Source organism: Abramis brama (assembly GCF_963993115.1).
Source record: "Abramis brama genome assembly, chromosome: 1".
NCBI lineage: Eukaryota > Metazoa > Chordata > Actinopteri > Cypriniformes > Leuciscidae > Abramis > Abramis brama.
Window position 1 is genome coordinate 7,535,896 of NC_139963.1, and position 24,966 is coordinate 7,560,861.

The following is a 24,966-nucleotide window of genomic DNA, read 5'->3' on the forward strand; positions in this document are numbered from 1 at the left end:
CGAGACTGGTTTTGTGGTCCAGGGTCACATGTGTGTTTCGAAGACGAACGAATGTTTTATGGGCTTGGAACGACACAAAGGTGAGTAAATAAAGTAACTCTTCAAAAGCACTTACACTGGTCGGCTCGGGCGTCATTCAGGTAGAACAGGATCGGCACTAATATGTCCAACACATCGCTGCTCTTCAGCACGAAGAACAGGAATTTCTGAAACAGAAAACGCAGGGATTACGTGCAATGTTTCGGATCTGGACTGTTATTAAAGGGGTGGTTGATCATGATTTCACTTTTCTAACTTTAGTTAGTGTGTAATGTTGCTGTATGAGCATAAACAACATCTGCAAAGTTACAACTCTCAAAGTTCAAAGCAAAGGGAGATATTTGCTTTTAAAGAAATTGCTGATCAATGACTAGACGATGACTGCACATCAGCTACATAAATTCATTAACTAATCATTCAGAAATGTTGTCTACATGTTGTCACTTCTTCTTAAGTGTCTCCATCATTCTGACTCCGGTTTGTACATAAAAGGCTAAAAGCTTTTGAAATGTCCAGTGCATGTGTGTGTGAGGTAAAAGGACACAAGCTCCGCCCACTGTGCCGGGAGCAGCAGCTCATTTGCATTTAAAGGAACAGTGCGTTTTTGCTCACCCTCAAAAAGTGTCAATTTTAACATGCTATATAAAAATATCTGTGGGGTATTTTGAGCTAAAACTTCACACACACTCTGGGGACATCAGAGACGTATTTTACATCTTGTGAAAAGGGCATTATACCACCCCTTTAAAGCACCCGATCTCTTACTTTGTTGAAGTCGCAGAGCTTCCAGAAAAGCACCAGCAGTTCCTGGTGAAACTGGATCTTCTTGGTGGAGTTGGGCAGGTATGTCTGGGTGAGCGGGTTGGTCAGCAGGCGCGCCAAACCTTTCAGGACAAAGTCGTAATCCTGCAGACACGAGGAACAACAGCTCGCACACATCAACAGAACAATGTTGTGTATTATCTGGACGTATCGTAAGAGTCTCTCCATACCTCCTCCCTGTGGATTCTGGATAGGTAATTCACGAACAGGTTATTCGGACCGACGGACTACGGGCAGAGAGAAAAAGAGAAGGTGTAATGTTACAAAAGCTTATATTTCAGATAAATGCTGTTCTTTGAACTTTCTATTCATCAAAGAATCCTGAATAAAAATGTAAATAACTGTTTTCAACATTGATAATAATCATAAATGTTTCTTGAGCATCAAATCATCATATTAGAATGATTTCTGAAGGATCATGTGACACTGCAGACTGGAGTAATGATGCTGAACATTCAGCTTTGATCACAGGAATAAGATACACTTTACTATATATATTCACACAGAAAACAGTTATTTTAAATTGTAACAATATTTAACAATATTACTGTTTTTTTATTTTTTAATCAAATAAATGCAGCCTTGGTGAGCAGAAGAGACTTTTTTTTAAAACCTTAAAAATTGTTTCAGCGGATGTGTTGAGTGTGTGTCGTGTGCATTATGGGGTGTGTGTTGCTCACGTCCTGCTCCTCCATGCTGGCGGGGGAGGGGGGGTGGCCCTCGTGCTCCAGGCTCACGATGAGGATCTGCACCGCCTGCTCCACCAGCTGCTCCCGGTAGTCGGAGAATAGCAGGTGGTTGTAGGGGATCCCGTAGCCCACGGGGTCGTAAGCGCACACCACGTTCAGCAGAGAGGTGAAGAGAGGCAGAGCGTGCCTGAGAGAGAGAGAGAGAGAGAAAGGGAGGGAGGGAGAGAGAGAGAGAGAGGGTGATAAGGAGAGGGGGAGAGTGACTCACACTGTTTACTGCACTTTTATATCACTGATGCTTTAACAGCAATGCTAGGTGGTTCCTACGGTGTTCTGGATGGTTGTTAGGGTGTCGCTATGCAGTTACTAGAGAGTTCTGGATGGTTGTTAGGGTGTCGCTATGCAGTTACTAGAGAGTTCTGGATGGTTGTTAGGGTGTCGCTATGCAGTTACTAGAGAGTTCTGGACGGTTGTTAGGGAGTCACTATGTAGTTACTATAGAGTTCTGGATGGTTGTTAGGGAGTCGCTATGCAGTTACTAGACAGTTATGGATGGTTGTTAGGGAGTCGCTATAGCAGTTACTAGAGAGTTCTGGATGGTTGTTAGGGTGTCGCTATGCAGTTACTAGAGAGTTCTGGACGGTTGTTAGGGAGTCACTATGTAGTTACTAGAGAGTTCTGGATGGTTGTTAGGGAGTCGCTATGCAGTTACTAGACAGTTATGGATGGTTGTTAGGGAGTCGCTATAGCAGTTACTAGACAGTTCTGGATGGTTGGTTAGCGAAGACTTCAGATGAAGCAAACTCTGAATCAACATACACGAATGCTACAATTTTCTATATGTCATAATCATTTGTTAACAAACAAGTATTCATTACCTTTTAGCTAAATGTGAATTTAATTGAAATGTTAGGGTGTTGTTAGGGTTCACTATGCAGATACTAGATATTTCTGGATCGTTGTTAAGGTGTTGCTAGGTATTGCTATGCAGCTACTAGCGATTTCTGGGTGGTTGTTAAGGTGTTGCTAGGTAGGTATTGCTATGCAGTTACTAGAGAGTTCTGGATGGTTGCTGGGGTGTTGCTAGGTAGGTATTGCTATGCAGTTACTAGAGAGTTCTGGATGGTTGCTGGGGTGTTGCTAGGTAGGTATTGCTATGCAGTAGGGGTGGAGCCGAACCCGAATACGGTATTCGGAAAGGCACAAATAGTGTGTTTTTTACGAATACTTATTTCGAACAAATACTTTAAAAATATTTGTATTCGGGAACAAGAAAAACTTTATATCAAAAAGCTGCGTTTCCTCATGAGACATGGCGACCGGCTGTGCTGCTGATGTGGTGGCTGTCCACTTGTTGATAAGATAGGAGGAAAGAGCCACATATGGAAATATTTCGCTCACATAGCGCGTTTTTTGCGCGTGCAGATTTCAAATGTAGGCGCGCGGCAAGCGAGCAGAGCGCTCGTTTTTCCAGGCGCGCCTATGTTCACGGTTGCATAGCAACGACAAACGCCACGAGAGAACAAGCGCTTGTGGAAAGGAGAAAGCACTGCGCTCTCCGTGATGACGAGGAAGTATCAGCAAAGAATTAATTGATTTCTAGCCCTTGCATTAGCTTTAGATATATTTATGGAGATGAGAAATGAAATAAAAAGCCGTCATTATGTCATTAATATCAGTCCGTCAGAAAAGCAGTTCTAGGCTTATTATTGGCTGGATAACTCTTAGCAGGTTTAAAAAGCCATTTTAAAATTAAATATGAATGCAGTTTTGAAAAAAAATATTTTACACATTGCATATCTATATTTATTATAATAGATATAATTAAAGAATACTTACACTATAATGTAAATTAGAAGTGTAACGCAAAAAAACTGGATTTTTACACCTATTTTGAATTTTACTCGAATACAAATACAAATACAAATACTTTTCCCCTCTCAACAAATACAGATACAAATACCGGCTGCTTTGCACACCCCTACTATGCAGCTACTATCGATTTCTGGATGGTTGCTGGGGTGTTGCTAGGTAGGTATTGCTATGCAGCTACTATCGATTTCTGGATGGTTGCTGGGGTGTTGCTAGGTAGGTATTGCTATGCAGTTACTAGAGAGTTCTGGATGGTTGCTGGGGTGTTGCTAGGTAGGTATTGCTATGCAGCTACTAGCTATTTCTGGATGGTTGTTGGGGTGTTGCTAGGTAGGTATTGCTATGCAGTTACTAGAGAGTTCTGGATGGTTGCTGGGGTGTTGCTAGGTAGGTATTGCTATGCAGCTACTAGCGATTTCTGGATGGTTGTTGGGGTGTTGCTAGGTAGGTATTGCTATGCAGTTACTAGAGAGTTATGGATGGTTGCTGGGGTGTTGCTAGGTAGGTTGCTAGGTAGGTATTGCTATGCAGTTACTAGAGAGTTCTGGATGGTTGCTTGGGTGTTGCTAGTTAAATCCTAAGGTGTTCACTGCAAAAACATTTTTGTGTGTTCTTGTCTTATTTTCAGTACAAATATCTAAACATTGTTAAATCAAGATGCATTTGAGAAGCACAATAGCTTTATTTTCATCCACCTAGTTTGATGCAAATTTTGGGAAATCGCATATTAAAAAAATCCCATCGGATGGAAACGCCAAGATGCGACTAAATTCTAAAAATGCACATAAAAAAACAAACATGTATGCGCTCAATTGAGGCGGATAAATGTTTTATCCGATAAGAAGTAAACTATAATGGAGACGCAACTCATTTATGATGGAGGATAAAAAAGCCACAGTTTCTTTCTTTGATTGCAGCAACTTCCTAGCCTGGTTTACACCAGACCCTTCTCAGTCGTAACTGGGAGTGGGTCTGGGGAAGCTTCATTCATATCCCATTTCCAAAGGGGCGTCACCAACTGATGTCGCTCAAATGCCTCTAGGCGCAATTGGATAAACCTAAAACCAATCAGAGCGATCGTCATCGTGTAAAGCCCGCCTCAATGTTTGTGATTGGTGCCAAGATTTGGAAAGATTGGAAGTGGGCTTGAATGGGCTCTTGGCCAGACTGACTTGCAAATCTCAAATTTGCTGGAAGTTCGTCTGGGTTTTCCCAGGCTAGCAACTTCCATTTTTATTACTGATATTTTGCACCAATTTCCAGGAAGTGGCAGTTTTGCTCTCTTGAACACATCGGATGGAAACACCGCTTTATTATTCCAATATTGCACATACGCTAAATCAGCAACTTCGGATGAAAACTTAGCTATTGATATAAGGGGCCAGATTTGTGTCAGCAAAAACTCTCTTTACTAAAGATTTACTAAAGACACGCAGTGAAAAATTAGCGATGAAACAGCTGCTGCAGTCAATTTATTGGCATTTGTGTCCATTATTTAACACTTAAAAAGCCATTTTGCACTAGACATGCTATGCTAATTTGCCCTGATCTGGTTGTGTCTGTGTTTTTTAGCCATTTCATTACATGAACGCTGACGTATTCACAGCGTATGAGCGTTTGAAGTGGAGTAAATACGTTTAACAATGAAACATTTATGCTCTGCAAAACTTTAATACCTAACTTGACATCACACCCATTTCATTCTATTTGGTGTGATTTCTAAAAGACTAGTCACAATAAGAGCATCCAAGTCTGGTCCTTAAGGTCCTCTTTCTTGCAGAGTTTAACTCCAACCTTGATCAAACTCGCCTGCCTGGTTTCTTACAAGCCCAGATCAAACGACCCCACAATGAAGCTTACACGCAGTTTAACGTTTAGGACTGGAGGCTTGACTAAACAAACACCCTGGTAAGTCTGCAGATGTTTGACTGGGGAGTGTTGTGTTTGTCTTGTGTGTTTCCCGTGGAGCCTGACCTGTTCTCAGCAGAGCAGAAGAAGGAGACCCAGGGGTTGAGGAGACTGTTCTCTGCTGTCGGCGGCAGGTACATGGCCTCTGAGAAGCAGGTGAGCAGCAACCTCAGCAGCTCAGACCTACACACACACACACACAGAGGCTGACATTTGTTCGGGAATCCCACGGGTCATGGAAACAAAATCACTATTAATCACTATTAATCTATTAATCAGTCAGCGGGAGTGGGCGGGACCGGGAATCGTAATATATAACTCTGATACCCATTTTTATACACAAATATACCGTTTATATAAACAAACTATATATTTTAATTTTGAACTCAATTCTAGTTATTTTCTGCTCTCCTGTTTGCTTTGATGTGGCTGGTTAAGTGAATGACGTGCTCCACCCCGTAACATTTAAAATATGCCAATGCCAACCAGCGATAATATATAGAAGAAGGCTTCCCCGTAAATCAAAATCAAAATGGAGTCAGACATGAAACCCACATTTCCGGCCGGTCTGAAGTCACTGAAAAACTGTTTACGAGTTGAGAAAGACGGCGTAATGTGTGCGCGTGCGTGTGCGCGTGTGTGTGCCTGTATCTGTGTGTGTTTGCATGGATGATTTACATGAAAATTTATGCATGTGCATTGTTTAAGATGGCTTTCAGTTCAATAAAATAACAAACTACATTTTGTATTTTTATTCAACTAAGGTGGGCATGCTGTGAACTTTCTACTGTAACTTACAGATTCCGGCCAAAAAAACACAACACGGAAGAGGGAGGGAATGGGAGTCATTCTTCTGGGATTGGGACGGGATTTTCCCCCAATTTTTTTGTGGGATTGGACCAGATTTTTTTTGTGGGAGAGGTTTGAAAATCCACTCCTGTGTGACCCTCTAACACACACACACGTTGTAATACCAGTGCACTACCCATGTCATTATACAAATTTCTGTCCTCATAAATCACAAACGCACACACACACAGAGTATGTAGACTAATCTGATCATCCGTTTCGGTGGAAAAACAGGTCCGGGCTTTTAGCCGTCTTGTGTGGTTACTGATTAAAAGGAAACTCAAACACACACACACACACACACACGTGTGGGCCTGGGAAAGGACTCACTCACCTGTTGAGGTCGTGGATGTAGTTGAGCGGGGGGGACTGAGCGAAGCCCACGCCGGCCTCCCAGATGTACTCGCAGCTGTCCAGCGCCTGCATGTCCTCCACCGACTCCTGTAAGAGCAGTCTGAGTTTAGTGTAGTTCACACACCGACTGACGACAGTCAACTACTGCCGTTTCATTACATCGCTGGCATATTCACACACAGGGTTCACTCTCTTTTCAGAATCTCATAATAGTCCAGTCATTTTAAGCCAAAATGGGGGTCAACCTTGAACAAATTGCAACAGAAGCGAACTCAACTGATTTTGTATCCTCAATATGTCCTGAATAAGGAAAAAAAATACCCAATGTTTAGATCTGTTGTGGTATTTATACAAATTAGCACATAATTAGATTATGCACCATTTGTCCATGTTAACAAACAATTTCAAAAAACTTGTAATACATTTTTTGTTTGTCTTGATGTAAGTAATCAACTCAGTAATTTTCATGGTGATAATCTAAAGGTTAAAATTTTTACCCTATTCACGTAAGAAAAATAATGAATAGGTGAATTAATAGGCTATATTTGGGTCTTTTTCGAAACTTTCCCCTAATGGGATTTTTCTGGACTTTTTTTTTCCTTACTCAGGACATATTGAGGATACAAAATCGGTTGAGTTTGCTTCTGTTGCAATTTGTTCAACCTTTTTTCATAAAATGACTGGACTATGAGTCTTAAAAAAACGTCAAAAGTCTTAAAAAAACATCAAAAGTCTTAAAAAAAACGTCAAAAGTCTTAAAAAAACATGCCATCTATAGCTATGACTTAACTATAAAATCAGAAATATAATACACCAAATACACACGCAGGGCTCCAAACTGCGACTAAAATGGTCGCATTTGCGACCAAAAATATTTATTTGCGAGTGAAATTTCTGCCAAGGTCGCCATTGGCGACAATACAAATTTACTCCCTTTGATTGTAAAATTTGCATCCTACGTGCATGTTTTATAACCAGTAGCCTATCGTAGGGGTGTGCGATATGACGATTTTTCATCATGGACGATTAAAATGTCTCCACGATCTGCTTTTGAAGAAATATCGTAGAATCCTGCACTCTAGTTGCTGTTCTGGCGCCTCTGTCCCGGTCAAAACATACTGAACAACGCGACGTATATTCACATGTTAACGCAGCGGAACGGGACACTGCAGTTCACAAAAGTTAATAATTTGCATGTGCTTTAATGCCTTGTCGGTTAAACATTTAATTTGCGTGCTGATGCGCTGTTCTAACATGTGCCTTTCTCAGCGCGTACATGTGAAGCTCACATGCACTAAAAGCCTGTCTACCAGCGCCTGGATACTGGACTAAGTTATATTTTGAGTCTTATTGTGCTAATACTGTTAAATACACACAAGGTTTACATAAACAAAGTCGGTTATGTCTAAAGTGAAAGCAAACTTGAGAAAATTGAGAGAAAATCGGCTTGTCAAATGCGTGTACATTAGACGTGTCGCGCGCAGCTCTTAGAGACAGTAGCAATTGTAAACACGCTGCCGCTTGTCCTTAAAGGGATAGTTCACCCAAAAATAAAAATTATCTCATTTACGCACTCTAATGTTGTTCCAAAACTGTATTAATTTCCTTCTAATATTTTCTAATATTAATAATTTGAAGAATGTGGGTAACCAAACAGTAGCTGGTCCCCATTGACTTCACTGGGGTACATCAACTGTTTGGTTACCCACATTCGTCCAAATAACTTTTATTTTCAACAGAAGAAAAACAAGTTTAAAACAACTTGAGAGAGTAAATTATGACAATTTGAATTTTTAGGAGAACTATCCTTTTAATGTTAATGAAACAACAAAATGCAAAGAGAAAATTACTCGCTGCTCTTGACTGATAACTTTAATAGTAGCTTTAATAAGTATCAATTTATTATTTATACAGTGAAGTCTATGTTTTGTTTTATTTTCATATTTGTTAATTTAATTACTTTCTTCAATGCTACTGTTAAATAAACCTACTGTAGCTGAAAACATAAAGCACTGTTTATTTCATTTGTATATTAAGTTGTGTATGTGTAATGTTTATCTTTGATCTTAATATTTAATAACAAAGAAAATAATGACTACATTTTTATCTTCGCCCCTTTCTGCCATTCTTTTTTATTTTACATTTTGTTACCTAAGGCTTTGTTTTTAAAATATGGACATTAGTTTGGCTGTAATGCTCAGTCACAAAATAGTAAAACCAACATAAAAAGAATTGTGATAAAATCGTGAATTGTGATTTTCCTGAAAAAAATCGTGATATGATATTTTTTGCCATATCGCCCACCCCAAGACTATCGCTTCATTTGTTTTGTTAACGTCATGAAATTAGATGCTTTGCGTGAACGTTTCACTGAGTGAAAGCGCCAAAATATGAACTTATGAAATAGTTCATAAGTCGGAAGTGACATTCAGTTACCAAATAAGCTCCAGTTCCCAGAACATTCACAAGATGAAAATGCTGAAACTGTAAGAAGAGGAGAGACATGCACACAACAGGGTGACTAAAATGTAAGTGCATTGTTATGTGGCTCTTAAAAAAATTATTTGGCGCCTGTTTTTTTCCCCTATAGGAGCCATTGGCTCCTTGATAGATTTTTTTGTTTGGAGCCCTGACACACACACACCGAGCTTCTGAAGTTAAACTCTTCACTTTATTATAATGAACACGTTATGCCGAAACGCAGTCTCCATAAATAAAGGCATTATTAAAAAAATTGTCTGCAAAAAGCATCTGTCATAATAGCATAATAGGGGCACTTCAATAAAATGTAGAAACATAATACAATGTACAAAAAACTTTGAACTTATCCCTGAACGGAGCGCTTTCTGTTACTAACGTTAGTCGTTTCGACCACTTCTTTAATGATCAAGAACATTTAAAAATAATTTTCAGGATTTTTCCAGTACTATTTATGTTTTCTCTGATTTTCCATGTGTTTTCCAGCACTGGCTAATTCAGGGGTGGGCAAACTTTTTGGCTCAAGGGCCACACTGGGTTTTAAAAATTTGACAGAGGGCCGGCCCAGTAGCAGATTATGAAGCACGATCTCATGAAAGTGCGTATCTATACCACAAATTTTATTTCTCGTGCCATTTATACGCCAAAAATGTTTTTTTGCCTATTACACGCCATAAAGTGCATATCATATGCACGCGAAAACATATTATGCACTACAAATACAATTCGTGGTATTCGCACTTTCATAAGATCGGGCTGAGCAAACAGACAACGTTGTGGCAATGTCTGTGCGAAATTCAACAACTGAGAGACGACATTCTGACAATACATTTTTTTATGCTAGATATCCCCCATTTAGCATGTTATGTTTTGATGTTAATTTTTAAAGATGTTAGATAATTATAGCCTATACTTTTTAAATATTGTTTATCCTTATTATTATTTAATGGCCTAACAGTAAATTAGAAACAAAACATCTGCAAGTGTACACTTAGAAGAGTAAAAATTACAGGTTACGTTAATTCAACTTTATTAAAACTGAATGGCAATTTGCACTTCCAAAAGTCATACATTTGTGGAAATAAACGAATATAAATTTATTTTAAGAATAATAAAATAAAACATAAAAGGCAAAGGCAGATCAGAACATTTAATAAAAAAAAAAAAACGGGTTCTGTACATGGCAGACAGGGGAGCGTAGTCGAAAGCCGGACGATAAACGGAATCGGGAGGATACATCCACAAATCCAGAGGAGCAAAGAAACTAAATGGCAGACAAATCAAAGGAAAAACTAAGGTGTGCAAGCAGTTACCAAACATTTTTTTTTCTCATTGAGTTTCCAAAAAAGGAAAAAACATTAACGTGCAACAAGTCTATGCGCTTAAGTTGCTGTCTGTTTGGTTTCCATGGTGACGCGTCATTGCTTGTTTACGTGACGCACCGCAGCCACAACAGCGCTGAATGAATGATGATCTGCTTTTATGTCATTTTTCCTTTTTTACATTTGTTAGCTATGGCATGCAATATCTGATATTCCGATTGTCAAATATATGCAACGCAATATATATATATATATAACGCAAAGTATTGCAAGAAAAAAGGCAAAATTAATGCGATCTTAAGACAATTTTTTTAAATACTCGGCGGGCCGGATTAAACAGCCTAACGGGCCGCATGTGGCCCGCGGGCCGTAGTTTGCCCACCCCTGGGCTAATTGGTCATTAGTATTCCAGGTTTTCCAGGACGCGTGGGAACCCTGTCACACCGCATGACACCATTTGAACTGGAGTAAGTAAGTTTAACACTGAAACATTTCTAAAGACTGGTCGCACCCTCACACAACGATCCCCTAGAGCAGGGGTTTTCAGGCTTGGCCTTTAAAGTCCACTTTCTGGCAGAGTTTGGCTCCAGCCTTGATCAAACTCACCTACTTGTGTCTTTCTGGTAATCCTGGAGACCTTGATTGACTTGTTCAAGTATATTGATCAGGGTTGGAGCTAAACTCTGCAAGAAAAGTGGACCTTTTAAAGGCCAGAGTTGAGAGACACTTGATTATTGGTAAATGCTAAAGACTGGATAAATGATAAAGACCAGAGCTGGTCTCAAGCCCTTCACTAAACACTTGAGAAATATATATTTAGGCCTAAATTTAAGATTTATGTATTAGAATTATGCATCAAATTTTCCATCGATTTGGATTACATCAGTTAAGGAAAACTAATAAACTTAATGTGATGCTTAAAATGTCAGTCATACATAAATGAAGAGGTAAAATACTTTTAAAGTCCCCCTGTGGTGTAAAATCCAGCTTTTAATGTTGTTTATATGTGGTGTTTTTAATATGCTTTAACACAAACCATGTGTAAATTCATAAGTCGACAGCATTGCTGAGTGTTTTCTCCTTAAAACTGCAGTGAACCAAAGACAGTCTCAAAAACACGCTTTGAAATCGCTGGTGTTTCTGAAGTCACAAACTACCTTGTAACCAATCAGATCAACGTGTGATCGTCAACCAGTGGATCTCTGAGCTGAGTGAGTGAGTGGAGGCGGGGCTCATTTGCATATTCACAGAACCACGCATACTAAATGAGGCAAGGGTGTCGAGTTAAAGGTCCCATGACATGCTACTTTTTGTAGGCTTTAATATAGGCCTTAGTGGTCCTTAGTGCTGTATCTGAAATCTCTTTCCAAAAATTCAGCCTCGGTGCAGAATTATAGCCACTACAAGCCAGTCCCAGAATGAGCTTCCTTCAGACGGGCTGTTTCGGTGTCTGTAGCTTTAAATGCTAATGAGGAGGAGAAAGGCGGTGCAAGGTGGAGGGTGGGTGTGGCCTTGACCATCTTGCACAACGGTACCATGCATGTTTGTTTATGTTGGATATATTGCAATGGCACGAAAACACGCAGTTGTTCAAGCATTTCAGTTTGACCCAGAATCTGATCCAGATGAAGAAGTTGCAACTCAGCGGCTCCAGCAGGACATTTCCGAATGGTTAGTTTAAAATATTATGTCTGGATACGGTACTTTATTCGGATGGTTTACAGTTATTATCATGTAGCTAAAGCTAACCTACTGTTGCCTTTTCATGAGAGATCTGTAACTTCTGTAATTTATCTTATTACAATTACATCAAGCTCTGCGATCTAGAAATGCGGATATCGCGCGCGCCATATAACCAACAGGAGAACGGTTATCCAAATAACAAAGACATATACAACACTCGCGCTACAGTGTGTGTAACTTGATGCTGTCTACCTTTACATTAGTGCAGGTAACTGCATAGCTAATGTGACAGCCACATTCTATGTGTAAGAAGAAGCTAGGTAACCATAAACAGTAAAGCAACACTTATATATCATTTGTTGACTTACTTGTCCGAGGTGTGTAGCTGTGTGTACCCTTCGGTGTTCATTTGTACATCCAATTATTGAGCAATTATTATGCTTCGCTCGCTCAAAAGCCATGATATCTCTCGTGGACAAACTAAAATCGCGTGCGCGTTCTACTTCCTAGCTCATTTTCTCATGGGCGAGAAATATTCTCTGGGCGGGCAAAGCAGAGAAAGGGGAGGTAACATTTCTCCTTATAACGTCATAAGGAGGAGATTCAAGATCAGCCCGGTTGAGCTTCCATTTTCTCGAAGGCAGAGAAAAATAGCAAAAGCTCGATTTACACCGATTAAAAATTCTAGAAACTTGGGGACCATATACAGGCTAGGGGAACTCATATTAATGTTAAAAAACCTCAGAAAGTGGAAATTTCATGTCATGGGACCTTTAAGATATTTTAAGGCATGAAGACATTTATTTCAAGGAAAAATGTTTAAATATGCCATTTTGGTGATCAAAGATGAGTTTTAAGGGATAAAATTGTGGACTACAGGGGGACTGTAAGATTTCTGCTGTCATGGGTTGCACAAGGAAGCAAGTAGAGGATCCATTAGCAGCAGCCAAACTTTATTAAACTAAATAAACCAAGCAAAACACTGACATCAGACAATAAATAAACTGAAGAGAGGGTTTAAATACACAGAGACTCAACATGAGGGAACATAGGAGCCAATGAAGCCGAAACACACTATTTTAAATGTATGCCTAAATAGTTTAGTTTAGGTGCTAAATAGGAAAATGATCTACCGCCAGCAGTCGATTTTGATATTGTGATATATCTAATATTTTGATATTTGATATTCGATTTTGATATATTTGATATATATATATATATATATATATAGATAGATAGATATAGATAGATATATATTTGATATATATTATCAACTGGCCAGAATATATATTATGCTGGCCGCAATATTCGTGAAGGACTATAATGCTCAAGTACTGGGGAGCTAAACCATTTAAAGGGGATGTCTAATGCTATTTCATGCATTCTGACTTATTTACACGGTTGAAGAGTTGGATTCTCATGCTAAACAAGTGCAAAGTTTAAAAAAAAACAGTTGGACGTTCGACGGAGTATTTCTGTGCCACTATACTTCTTCAGGATTCGTATACGTTTTGGAAAGTTTTTTCCGAGTATGGCCCTGTATGACGTCATAAAGTCATATGGTATATATATATATATTACATTCCTCGTATGGGCACTTCTCCTGGAAGAGCGCATGAACACACATCAACCATGGCTGCGTTTCCCAAAAGCATCGTATGCCTAAGTTGATCGTAGAGACCATTGGTGGATATTGTTTACGATGCTTTTGGGAAACACGGGGAAACGCCCATTAATGTGCTTCGTTTGTTGTTCGAGAAAGACTTCATGAAATCACCAATGTCACCAAAGACGTGTGTTTTTGGTAACACTTTACAATTAGGTTCATTAGTTAACTACCTTAATTAACATGAACTAAGAATGAACAATACTTCTTTAGCATTTATTAATCTTAGTTCATATTAATTTCAACATATACTAATACATTATTAAAATCAAAGTTTGTATTTGTTAACATTAGTTAATGCACTGTGAACTAACATGAACAAACAATGAACAGCTGGATTTATATTAACATTAACAAAGATTAATAAATACTGTAACAAATGTATTGCTCATTGTTAGTTCATGTTAGTTAATGCGTTAACTAATGTTAACTACTGAACCTTATTGTAAAGTGTTACTGTGTGTTTTTGGTTGTGAGGGAAAGATAATCTTGTTCAGCTTCCCAAAGAACCCAGCATTTAGGGAACAGTTTGTTTTTCCGGGACAGCAACAGAGTTGTGCAAGTGTGTTTGTTTCATCCCGGCATTTCAGTGATGAATGTTTTATAAACAAGACCCAGTTCGACGCTGGATTTGCAGATTGTTTGAACTGAAACTGAAAGATGAAGGGGTCCCAGCGATAAAATATCCCGGTCTTGAGTCTGAATTGCAGGCGGTGAGTAAAACTGCATCAAATGTCTGTGTTTGCTTGGCAATAAGCGAACGTTTAGTGACTCCAGGAGCTCGGCTGTTTTCAGACAGAAGCAGTGCAGCGTCCCTGTCTTTTATAAATCTGATAAAACTAAAGACTCTTCGGAGATATGAAGGATGCAATACTACTCTATAGGTACTCAAGATTACCATGAGATTGGCAGAAACTGTGTGTGTTATGTGCCCTTTAATGCGTTGTAAGTAATTAGCAGGATTTTAAAATATATCTGATGTTTAATATCGCAACCATAAGAGCTGCTGCATTTTGAACCAGCTGTAGTTTGTTTATTAAGCGTGCAGGGCAACCACCCAGTAGAGCATTACAATAATCTAGCCTTGAGGTCATGAACGCATGACCTAATTGTTCCGCATTTTTCATTGAAAGCTTATGTCGTAATTTAGATATATTTTTAAGATGGAAAAATGCGGTTTTACAGATACTAGACACGTGACTTTCAAATGAAAGATTGGTATCAAAGAGCACACCCAGGTTCCTAACCGACGACGAAGACTTAACAGAGCAGCCATCGAGTGTTAGACAGTATTCTTACTTGCAGAGGTTTTTTGTCCAATAATTAGAATCTCTGTTTTTTCAGAATTAAGTAGAGGGAAATTACTAGTCATCCAATTTTTTATATCAGCTATGCATTCCGTTAATTTTGTGAATTGGTAAGTTTCGTTAGGTTTTGAAGAAATATACAGCTGAGTATCGTCAGCATAACAGTGAAAGCTAATGCCATGTTTCCTAATGATATCTCCTAATGGTAGCATGTACAGAGTGAACAGCAACGGTCCTAGTACTGAGCCTTGTGGTACACCATACTGAACTTGTGATCGATGAGACATCTCTTCATTTACTGCTACAAACTGATAACGGTCAGATAAGTATGATTTAAACCATGCTAGTGCAATTCCACTAATGCCAACATAATGTTCGAGTCTATTTAAAAGAATGTTGTGGTCGATAGTATCAAATGCAGCACTAAGATCAAGTAACACTAATAGAGAGATACAACCACGATCGCATGATAAGAGCAAATCATTTGTGACACTAATGAGGGCAGTCTCAGTACTATGGTACGGTCTAAATCCTGACTGGAAATCCTCACTGACTGAAAACACAACTTGTACAGATGATGAGCTACAAATCTAACAGTGTTGAACTCACAGGTCTTCCTCTCTTGTGGCTTTGAACAGTGAATTCTGGACAGAAAAGCAAGTCAGCAAGAGCCAGTAGGAGAGACTCGGCCAGCGGACGCGCCCCTTCATCCTCATCCTCCATATCATCCATCTATCCAGAGAAGAAAAAATAATACTGTACTTTAACTGGTTTACTTATTACTTATAGAGTACTTGTTTTTTTACCTATAATCTAATATAATTTGTTTATAACAGCCCTTTGGTCATAATATTTGAAATCTGATATGTAAAATAGGTTGAAATTGATTCTTAGGAAGTCGGATTTCTCCTAGAGCAAATAACCAACCACAACTAAGACTAGGGATGCACGATATATATCGGTCGCCATATCGGTATCGGCCGATATATGTTCATTTTTAATGTCTTCATTATCGGCCTGATAAGAAAATTTGTCCCATATGTTAAAGCTGATAAATAATGTATTATTTCCTTCAGCTGAGACACTTCAGATGCGCACTGTTCAACATGATGGATTTGAATTGCTTGAAATATGATTGAAATCTCTTCAAAAAAGGAAAATATAGGCGAGTTAAGTGCAACCCAAGTCTGTCATATCGGCTACATAAAATTATCATGAGAACATTATTATAATTGTGTGTTTGGGACATATGGATTTTAATGGTGAGACTTTTGTTTTTTGTAATCAGGCTCTCAAAAATCATATAAAAACTTGGGTTACCGGCTTTCAAATATAAAAAACAAATTATCGGTTATTGGTATCGGCCAAAATGTTCATATTGGTGCATCCCTAAAATAAGACACAATGAAAATGCATAAATGTGCTTGTGTGAAGTGAGGGACGTTCATTTGAGAGTGTTTCATAATCCTACACTGCTATTTCTGAACGCACTTAACTACAGGTGTGAAGTTACATGGATGAATATCGGTTTCTGTGGTTGCTGATAGCACTAAAAGGTTATTATTCAGATCCTCATCATCATGGTGGTCCTCCTCACCCCCGCTCTGCCGGCGCCAGGGATGGTGGACCAGAAGAAGCCTCTCCAGTCCTGGTCCTCGAAGATGTAGGGCAGGATTCGAGTGAGCATTCGACTGCAGTTCAGCACCATCTGCTTCTCCTTCTCCGTGGGACAACCGGACTCGGCACCCTGAACCAGCTTCTCCACCGCCTGCGACCACACACACACACACACACACACACACACACACACACACACACACACACACACACACACACACACTCATGTCAGAATATATAGAAAGCTAGTATGACCCACTACACCCACACATTCACATACACACACACAAACACACTGAGGTGCCTGTCGACTTTCTGTAAAGCTGCTTTGAAATGATGTGTATTGTGAAAAGCACTATACAAATAAACGTGAATTTAATTGGACTGAATTGAATTGGTAGCTTTAAGCCCTATTCGGACAGGACTAGTTAAAGATGTATTAATTTAAACAATGTAATAATTTAATGCAGATTCAATGAGCTCATTTAAGTAATGGATACTTGTTTGTTAAGAAATGATTATGACATTTAGAAAATGTCACTGTATTAGATAACTACACATCAAAGCAATAAAGTGTTATTTAGTTGTATTAATATTTTGAATTAGCTTTTATTTTTATATTTTTTAGCTTTTATTTTAAGTTTAGTTTTTAGTGATTTCATTATGTGCTTTTATGTGTCATTTTTATTTATTAGTTATTTTGCTATTTAGGTTTAATTTGTTTGTATTTATTTCCAGTTAATAATTTTAGTGCTTTAGCTTAAACTTATTTCAGTTTATTGCCAAGTTTCTAACATTTCTACATTTCTAATTTTCATTTAGTTTAAGTTTTTCAACTAATATTTATATTTTATTTAATTTTATTTCAGCGTTATTTTAGTTAACACAGATGTTTTTAATAGTTATAGCTAATAATAGCCCTGAATCAATTATCTTCAAATTATTTTTTTATTTTATTTTTTTAAGAAATAACTTTGGCGATTTGAGTCGATGTCCCAGCAAGCACAGGTTAAGATCATCGCATTAACTTTGATCCATCAACATTCGACAAACACAATACATTCAAACAGTACCACTGTGAAATATTATTACAATCAGTGTTGGTTAAGTTATCTACAAAATTACTTAATATATATTAATTATTGATTACTTATTAAATCAGTTCTGTACCAGTTGAACAATACAAGGATAGACATGAAACAGCTCTTTTAATTCTTTCAAATAAATAATATAAAATTGCAGAAATAACTGAACTTGAAGGGAAAAGTTATTAAATTACAGCATTTTAATTACTTAGTAATACATTGAACCTAAAACAATTGTACAAATTAAAATAACTGTTTTCTATGTGAATATACAGTAAAGTGTAATTTATTCCTGTGATCAAAGCTGAATTTTCAGCATCATTACTCCAGTCTTCAGTGTCACATGATCCTTCAGAAATCATTATAATATGATGATTTGATGATCAAGAAACAGTTATGATTATGAATAGAAAGTCCAAAAGAACAGCATTTATTTGAAATAGAATCTTGCATTATAATAGTCTTTACTGTCACTTTTGATCAATATGATGCATATCATATTTACTGAATGTTTTATTTTTAAATATTACTGACCCTAAACTTTTAAAACGCAGTGTATACAAAACCATATTATATATAAAGCTTTTATTGTGAAATGTTTTGTTCAAAATGTCTTTTGTTAGACATTCACACCAGTTTAAAACACTGTGAAGTTAAAACAGAGTACATGTGCACACAAGCTAAATCATTTCCAAATAATGTGTCACAATAACACTTACATTTACATTTAATCATTTAGCAGACGCTTTTATCCAAAGCGACTGAGGAGAACAATAGAAGTGAACACTTCTCTCTCTCTCTCGTCCACCAGCATTTGAGCCTGAAGACTTTGAAGATTTCTAATCATGTTTCCTCTCTGATGGGCAGCCTTAAACAGGAAGTGCCAGGATTGAGACAGGAAGGGGAAAGTAAAGCTGTTTCCTGTCCCACCAGCAACTTCAGATTCTCACAGTCACTGCCTAGTATTGATGAGGCACAATCTCTAATGACGGTGACACTTTATTTGGTAACACTTTATTTTACAGTGTCCTTGTTACATGTGTTACATGTACTTACCATAGTAATAACAGTAAATTATGCATAATTACATGCAACTAACCCTCAACCAAACCCTAACCCCACCCTAACCCTATAGTAAGTGCATGTAGTTGCTTAATATTACTCAGTACTTAAATATATAACTACACTGTAACAATGACACCTTAAAATAAAGTGTAACCCTTTATTTTGTTGGTACTTGTTACACTTGTTACATGTAATTACTGTCATTGATGTAATTACATCACATTTTTGGTTACACTTTATTTTAAGGTGTCATTGTTACAGTGTAATTATATATTTAAGTACTAAGTAATATTAATTAACTACATGTACTTACTATAGGGTTAGGGTAGGGTTAGGATTTGGTTGAGGGTTAGTTGCATGTAATTATAATTATATTCATAATTTACTGTTATTACTACGGTAAGTCCATGTAACATATGTAACAAAGACACTGTAAAATAAAGTGTTACCAAATTTTTTAAGTTAAGAAATTAAAAGTTTAAGTTAGCATAACTTGCAGATTTTTATTTTGTACTCATGCATTGTAATTGCTCTAACTTGAAATATTTGAGTAAGCAAATTTATACACATAACTTAAAATGATCATGCAATCTCAACTTAAATATTTGTAGTAGTGAATACTTGGCTAGCTTTAACTAGCTAATTCAGTAAATGCTACCTTTCTAATTGGTAACACAACGCTTTGATAGCATTAGCATAGAAATTGCTGAATGAGTACAACAATATAAAACATTTAACATTTATCTGTTCACGTAATCCACTCGTCACCGTGATGGAAACCCCTCAAAAAACCCAACATAACAGAAACTCTTCTAAATTAGCATAGCAAAACATTAAACACTACTAAATCTCCCACTTAACATTAATCTTTCACAAAAAAAAACATTATATAACTTTATATAAAAAGCCACTGTAGTCACTTGGACTATTTTAACAATGTCTTTACTAACTTTCTGGGCCGGCAGAAGGAAATTACTATGAAGGAGTGAGACAACTCTCAGATTTCATCAAAAATATCTTAATTTTTGTTTCCGAAGATGAACGAGTCTTACGGGGTTGAACAACATAAGGGAGAGTAATTACTGACAGAGTTTTAATTTTTGGGTGAGCGAAGCCTTTAATGTCCCAGTGTACCAGGTGTGGTTTATACCTTGTAGCAGAGTGTTGCCAGATTGGAGGGCGACTCCTCTCGCACGGCTCTGATCTCAGCGGCCGGCACCAGGGCGAACACGTCCTGGACACTGGTGGCGCTGTCCGCCCAGAACTGATCCCAGAACGCATCGTCTGTGGCCTCCACGGGCTGAGGAGGGGGAACACACCGGTTTAAAGGGGTGGTTCATTATGATGTCACTTCTCTAACTTTAGTTAGTGTGTAATGTTGCTGTTTGAGCATAAACAACATCTGCAAAGTTACAACTCTCAAAGCTCAAAGCAAAGGGAGATATTGCTTTTAAAGAAATCACTTTTTAAGGACTACAACAAACGGCTGGTAGAGACTACACGACATTCCTCCCGGGTTAGTGACATCACAAACCCTAGAATTTACATAAACCCCGCCTCCTGAAAACGATTTATAGATTATCCAAAAAATTCATCAACTAACCATTCAGAAATGGTTTGAACATAAAAGGCTAAAAGTTTTTGAAATTTTCAGGACACAAGCTCTTGTAGCTCCGCCCCTTGTGCCGGGAGCAGCAGCTCATTTGCATTTAAAGGAACAGACACAAAACAGTGCGTTTTTGCTCACCCTCAAAAAGTGACAATTTTAACATGCTTTAATATGCTATATTGAGCTAAAACTTCACACACACACTCTGGGGACATCAGAGACTTATTTTACATCTCGTGAAAAGGACATTATACCACCCCTTTAACATGCATGCAAATCCTTTCAGACTTGTAGGGCTCAGCAAATATGGGCAGAACTCTTTACTGTACTTTTTGCTTTTTACTAGTACTTCAAAAAGCCTTTTAAAGGTATACATGTGAATTAAACGTGGCACACTGGCCTTCATCATCACAGTATGCTAATGCCTATCTAGCGCAAGGGGATTTCATCAATATGGACTGTTGGGACACTCCAGGCACAGGATGGTTCTGTCTTCACAGGACATATGCTTTCAACTACATACTGTTTATTTACTAGTGTGTTCTAATATGTAACTATGCCATGTTTGTTCTCATCCGACAGCTTATAAACTGAATGTGGTGAACTTAATAGAGATTTTAAAGTATCCTATTCTAGGTACTATTGCTTAAACATGCATTGAGGAGAATATGTTAATGTTCTTCTCCTCTTCTTGATCTCCACACATTTGCCTCATCTTTTGGTTTCGGTGTTGGTATTCCTCTCATGTTTAACAATGCTTTGCTCAGGGTATAAGAAGGAAAGGTAACTGTTGATCTTGGACCTCATACTGAGAAAAGCTTTTACGGCCTCTTCTGCACAACAGTGCTTTATTTGTTACAACTAAGTTTCTATACAGTATGTTTTTCCATCCTACTGTCTGTATATTTACACATGTGACTAAATACATGACTTTGCCTGTTTTAAAGGCTTTGAGAATCTTTCCTTTTATCACTGATTATGTTGAATAACTTTCGTTATCTAAACGTTCAGGTTAAATCCTACGTTTTCCTATCAGTTCTAACCTTTACCTTAAAAGAATAAGAGGTCAAAGAATAACAACAACTTTACCGGAGTCAGATTAACATTTGAAATATAGACGTCATCCTTTTGTTGTGATTATTGGTTCAGAATAGCAGCGTAAGCCTCCAGCCTAACAGACTGAAGCAACAGCTGGGCTGAGCCCAACAATGAGCGCAGAAACCACATCAATATTTGATCAACAGCTCAAAATAATGGTGCAATCACTGGCAGAGCACAGGACACAGCTGATCATTTCACATGGCCAGGTTATGAAGAGTAAAGTGTAGCGACAGCAGCATCTCGCGGTGTGACGCTCTCATCGAAACGCTGTTTTGAACAACATTTTATGAGCTCATACTAATTAAAAGACTAAATTGAACATTTCCTTGATCCTAACGTTTAATTTGTCGCCTTCCTTTATATAAAAGATAGGGCTGGGAATCGAATACTTGAGGTCAGGAACTGTATAGTTGTTATAAAATTTAAATTCGGATTCCTCTATTGACTCTTTTGTGAGCATTTCAATGTGATTTTAAATCATTGACTCGCTGTTTTCAGAGATGCAGGCGTGTGTATCAGTGTATTGGATCTGTGCAGCTCTTAAAGTGACAGTAGTCTAATATTCCTGCTGCCGTCTCTATAATAACACTAATCAAACAACAAAACACAGAGAGAAAAGTCACTCGTTCTTGACTGAATAACTTTTGTAACTATAGTTGTAATGTACATTTCATTTATAAAGTGCAGTGTTATTTTACATTTGATTACAGTTTCTGTATGTGAATACCTGAAAATCTTAAAACACTGTTTATTTCAATCGTATCTATGAGTGTGTCTTTAATAATGCTTGACGTATATTAGTGAGGCTAGTTGTTTTTCTATGCTATTTTTAAACCACAGGAAAACGTTCTTCGGCCTTTTTGTTCATGATATTCAGCTACAGTTAAATGTGTTTTACAATAAGACTAAATGTGAACGATATCTAAGTTTTTTATTTATTTTTACCTTATTGGAATCGAAATTCGGAATCAATAAGAATAGGAATCGATAAGCAGAATTGGAATCGGAATCATTAAAATTCAGACGCTGCTGGTTCCGGAAGTATTTTTCCCATAGGGATTTGAAAAAAGTCTTCATTATTACAAACTTTGATCTGAAGCAAAAAAGTATTTGAAAATCGGACAAAAGTAAAAAAGGTACAAGACTGTGAACTTAACGGCTTTAGTGAGGGAAAGAACTACAATCCCATGAGGCTTTGCCAAAACCATAATCAAATAAAAAACAACGGAGAAATATAAAACTAGCCTGCTCATTCATAAATACATTATATTTAAATTTTATACATAAGTATACTGAGAATGTAGGAAGATCGACTCGATTACGTCATTCGCAGTGATTCATGGGAGTGGGCGGAGCTAACAAGATCTTTTGGAGCATGTTGCTTGTTTCGACTCTCTGATTGGTGGAATTTAGTGCGGCATCATGGGTAATGTAGTCTTTCACCAGGAATTCTGCTGTTAAACCCGATTATTTTAAAATTAGTTTAAATAATGCAGGCTGACAGATTCAGCAGAAGCAAATACTATCGCTTAACAAGCTCACAGGTTTATAAGTTATCAGTAAAAAACAATTTCCCTGTGGAGAAAAGTTTTACTTCCACTGCTTTTTCATGCACTGGTCAGTTTAGTATGGAAGCTTGTTTCCGCCACTGAATAATAAATAAATAATAATAATTGCAACTTTTTATCTCACAATTGCAAATTTACATCTCGCAATTCTGACTTTATTTCTCAGAATTGCGAGATATAAAGTCAGAATTGCGTGAAATAAAGTCGCAATTGCGTGTTATACAGTCAGAATTCTGACTTTTTTTATCGCAATTGCGACTTTATATCACGCAATTCTGACTTTATAACACGCAATTGCGACTTTATATCTTGCAATTCTGACATCTTTTCTCAGAATTGTGAGATATAAAGTCCAATTCTAAGGAAAAAAAAGACAGACTTTTTTTTTTTTTTTTTTACAGAATAGTTTATATCTCACAATTCTGACTTTATAACACGCAATTGCGTCTTTATATCGTGCAATTCTGACTTTATATCTCGCAATTGCGACTTTATTTCTCAGAATTGCGACTTTATTTCTCACAATTCTGACTTCATATCTCGCAATTCTGAGAAAAAAAGTCACAATTCTGACTTGATATCTCGCAATTCTGAGAAAAAAAGTCAGAATTGTGAGATAAAAAGTCGCAATTATTATTATTTATTTATTATTCAGTGGCGGAAACAAGCTTCCATAGTTTAGAGATTTTGGCTTATTTGGCTTTTCATAACATGTAGTTTCAGATTTATGGAAAAAACATCCAAAATACACTTTTAACTGTTTATTTTATTGCATTTGTAGATTTCCATTACAGTACATCTCTTTAAAGGTCATTTTCTCAAATTGAGTTTTCTTCTGGCTGTTTACAGTAATTTCCAAAACATCCCCTCTGTAAAAACCTTTGAGACTGGTTTCATCGGACATTCAGATTTCTGTTCTGGAAATATATGCAAATTAGTGCCTATGTAATTAGATAATGCCTCATTTGCATATTTAAACATCATTTCAGAAAACTTGTAATACAAAAAATGTTTGCTATCTTAATGTAATCAATCATTACATTACATTACAAGATACCTATTAGTTAAAATTCTTATCCTATTCCCCTGGGGTATTTTGCCTTAATATTAAAATATCTTTGGATGACTAACAGTTAAAAAACCATAGACTGTAAAAAATAGTAAAAAACTTAAGACGTCACGACATTATTGGGGCGGGGTCTAACATACGTCATCTATTTTTCCCCAACATAAAACAAAACTTATATTAAAAAAAACAACAATCTAAAATAGATTAAATAAATCATTAGCAATAATTTATTTAGTAAGGTTTATGCTTAAAACTGAAAAAAATTATAAACGACAAAAAAAAATAATATATATATATATCATGCAATTTAGCGCAACGCAGATTTATCTTTGAAAAGATTTTTTTTTAAATAATATTATAATACAGTTTTGCAATAACGTTACAATTAAATATTTTACAAAGTTCAATATGAATGAGCGACAGAAATGCAGATATAAACACATGACACCTGTCACAAGCACCATTATTCTGAATGAAACACCAGTGCACCCCTACACATATAAATGTATAAATGCTGCATTAAGGTTGTATATGTAAATAATAATTTTCTGTGAGGTCTCGCGGTCCATCTGGAAACAAACACGCACGCGCGCGCGCGCTGCTGATAACCGCCTCGAATAACAGCAGCAACGACACAAACCTGTGTTTTTGTGGTCAGCTGTATCACCGCCTTCCTGAAATTTAGCTTCGAGTCCGTATTTCCCATTTCTCCTGATATGTAGGTTTAATGATGAGGCGCAGTTCTAATCCCTGTCACCTCCTCCTCTCTGTGTGTGTCATCTGCGGAGGCGGTGGGGCTGCGCTAAACACACACACTTCCGGCACGAGTATTTCATATTCCTACTATGGGAAGGATTTTCTCA

The 24,966-nt window shown here is 37.4% G+C and overlaps 1 protein-coding gene across 1 annotated transcript in view; it reads right to left on the minus strand.

Annotated features, from left to right (window-relative positions):
* hid1a (HID1 domain containing a) overlaps positions 1-24,891 on the minus strand; it is a 39,637-nt gene extending 14,746 nt beyond the window's left edge. The window contains exons 1-10 of the mRNA XM_084108387.1: positions 24,744-24,891; positions 19,907-20,056; positions 16,587-16,757; positions 15,599-15,721; positions 6,514-6,620; positions 5,397-5,513; positions 1,542-1,737; positions 1,032-1,088; positions 805-945; positions 116-206 (exon numbers count right to left, since the gene is read on the minus strand). Coding sequence (XP_083964513.1) covers positions 116-206; positions 805-945; positions 1,032-1,088; positions 1,542-1,737; positions 5,397-5,513; positions 6,514-6,620; positions 15,599-15,721; positions 16,587-16,757; positions 19,907-20,056; positions 24,744-24,809 — 1,219 coding nt within the window. The 5' untranslated portion in view covers positions 24,810-24,891. The remainder of the gene's footprint in view (positions 1-115; positions 207-804; positions 946-1,031; positions 1,089-1,541; positions 1,738-5,396; positions 5,514-6,513; positions 6,621-15,598; positions 15,722-16,586; positions 16,758-19,906; positions 20,057-24,743) is intronic.
* Positions 24,892-24,966: the final 75 nt, after the last annotated feature.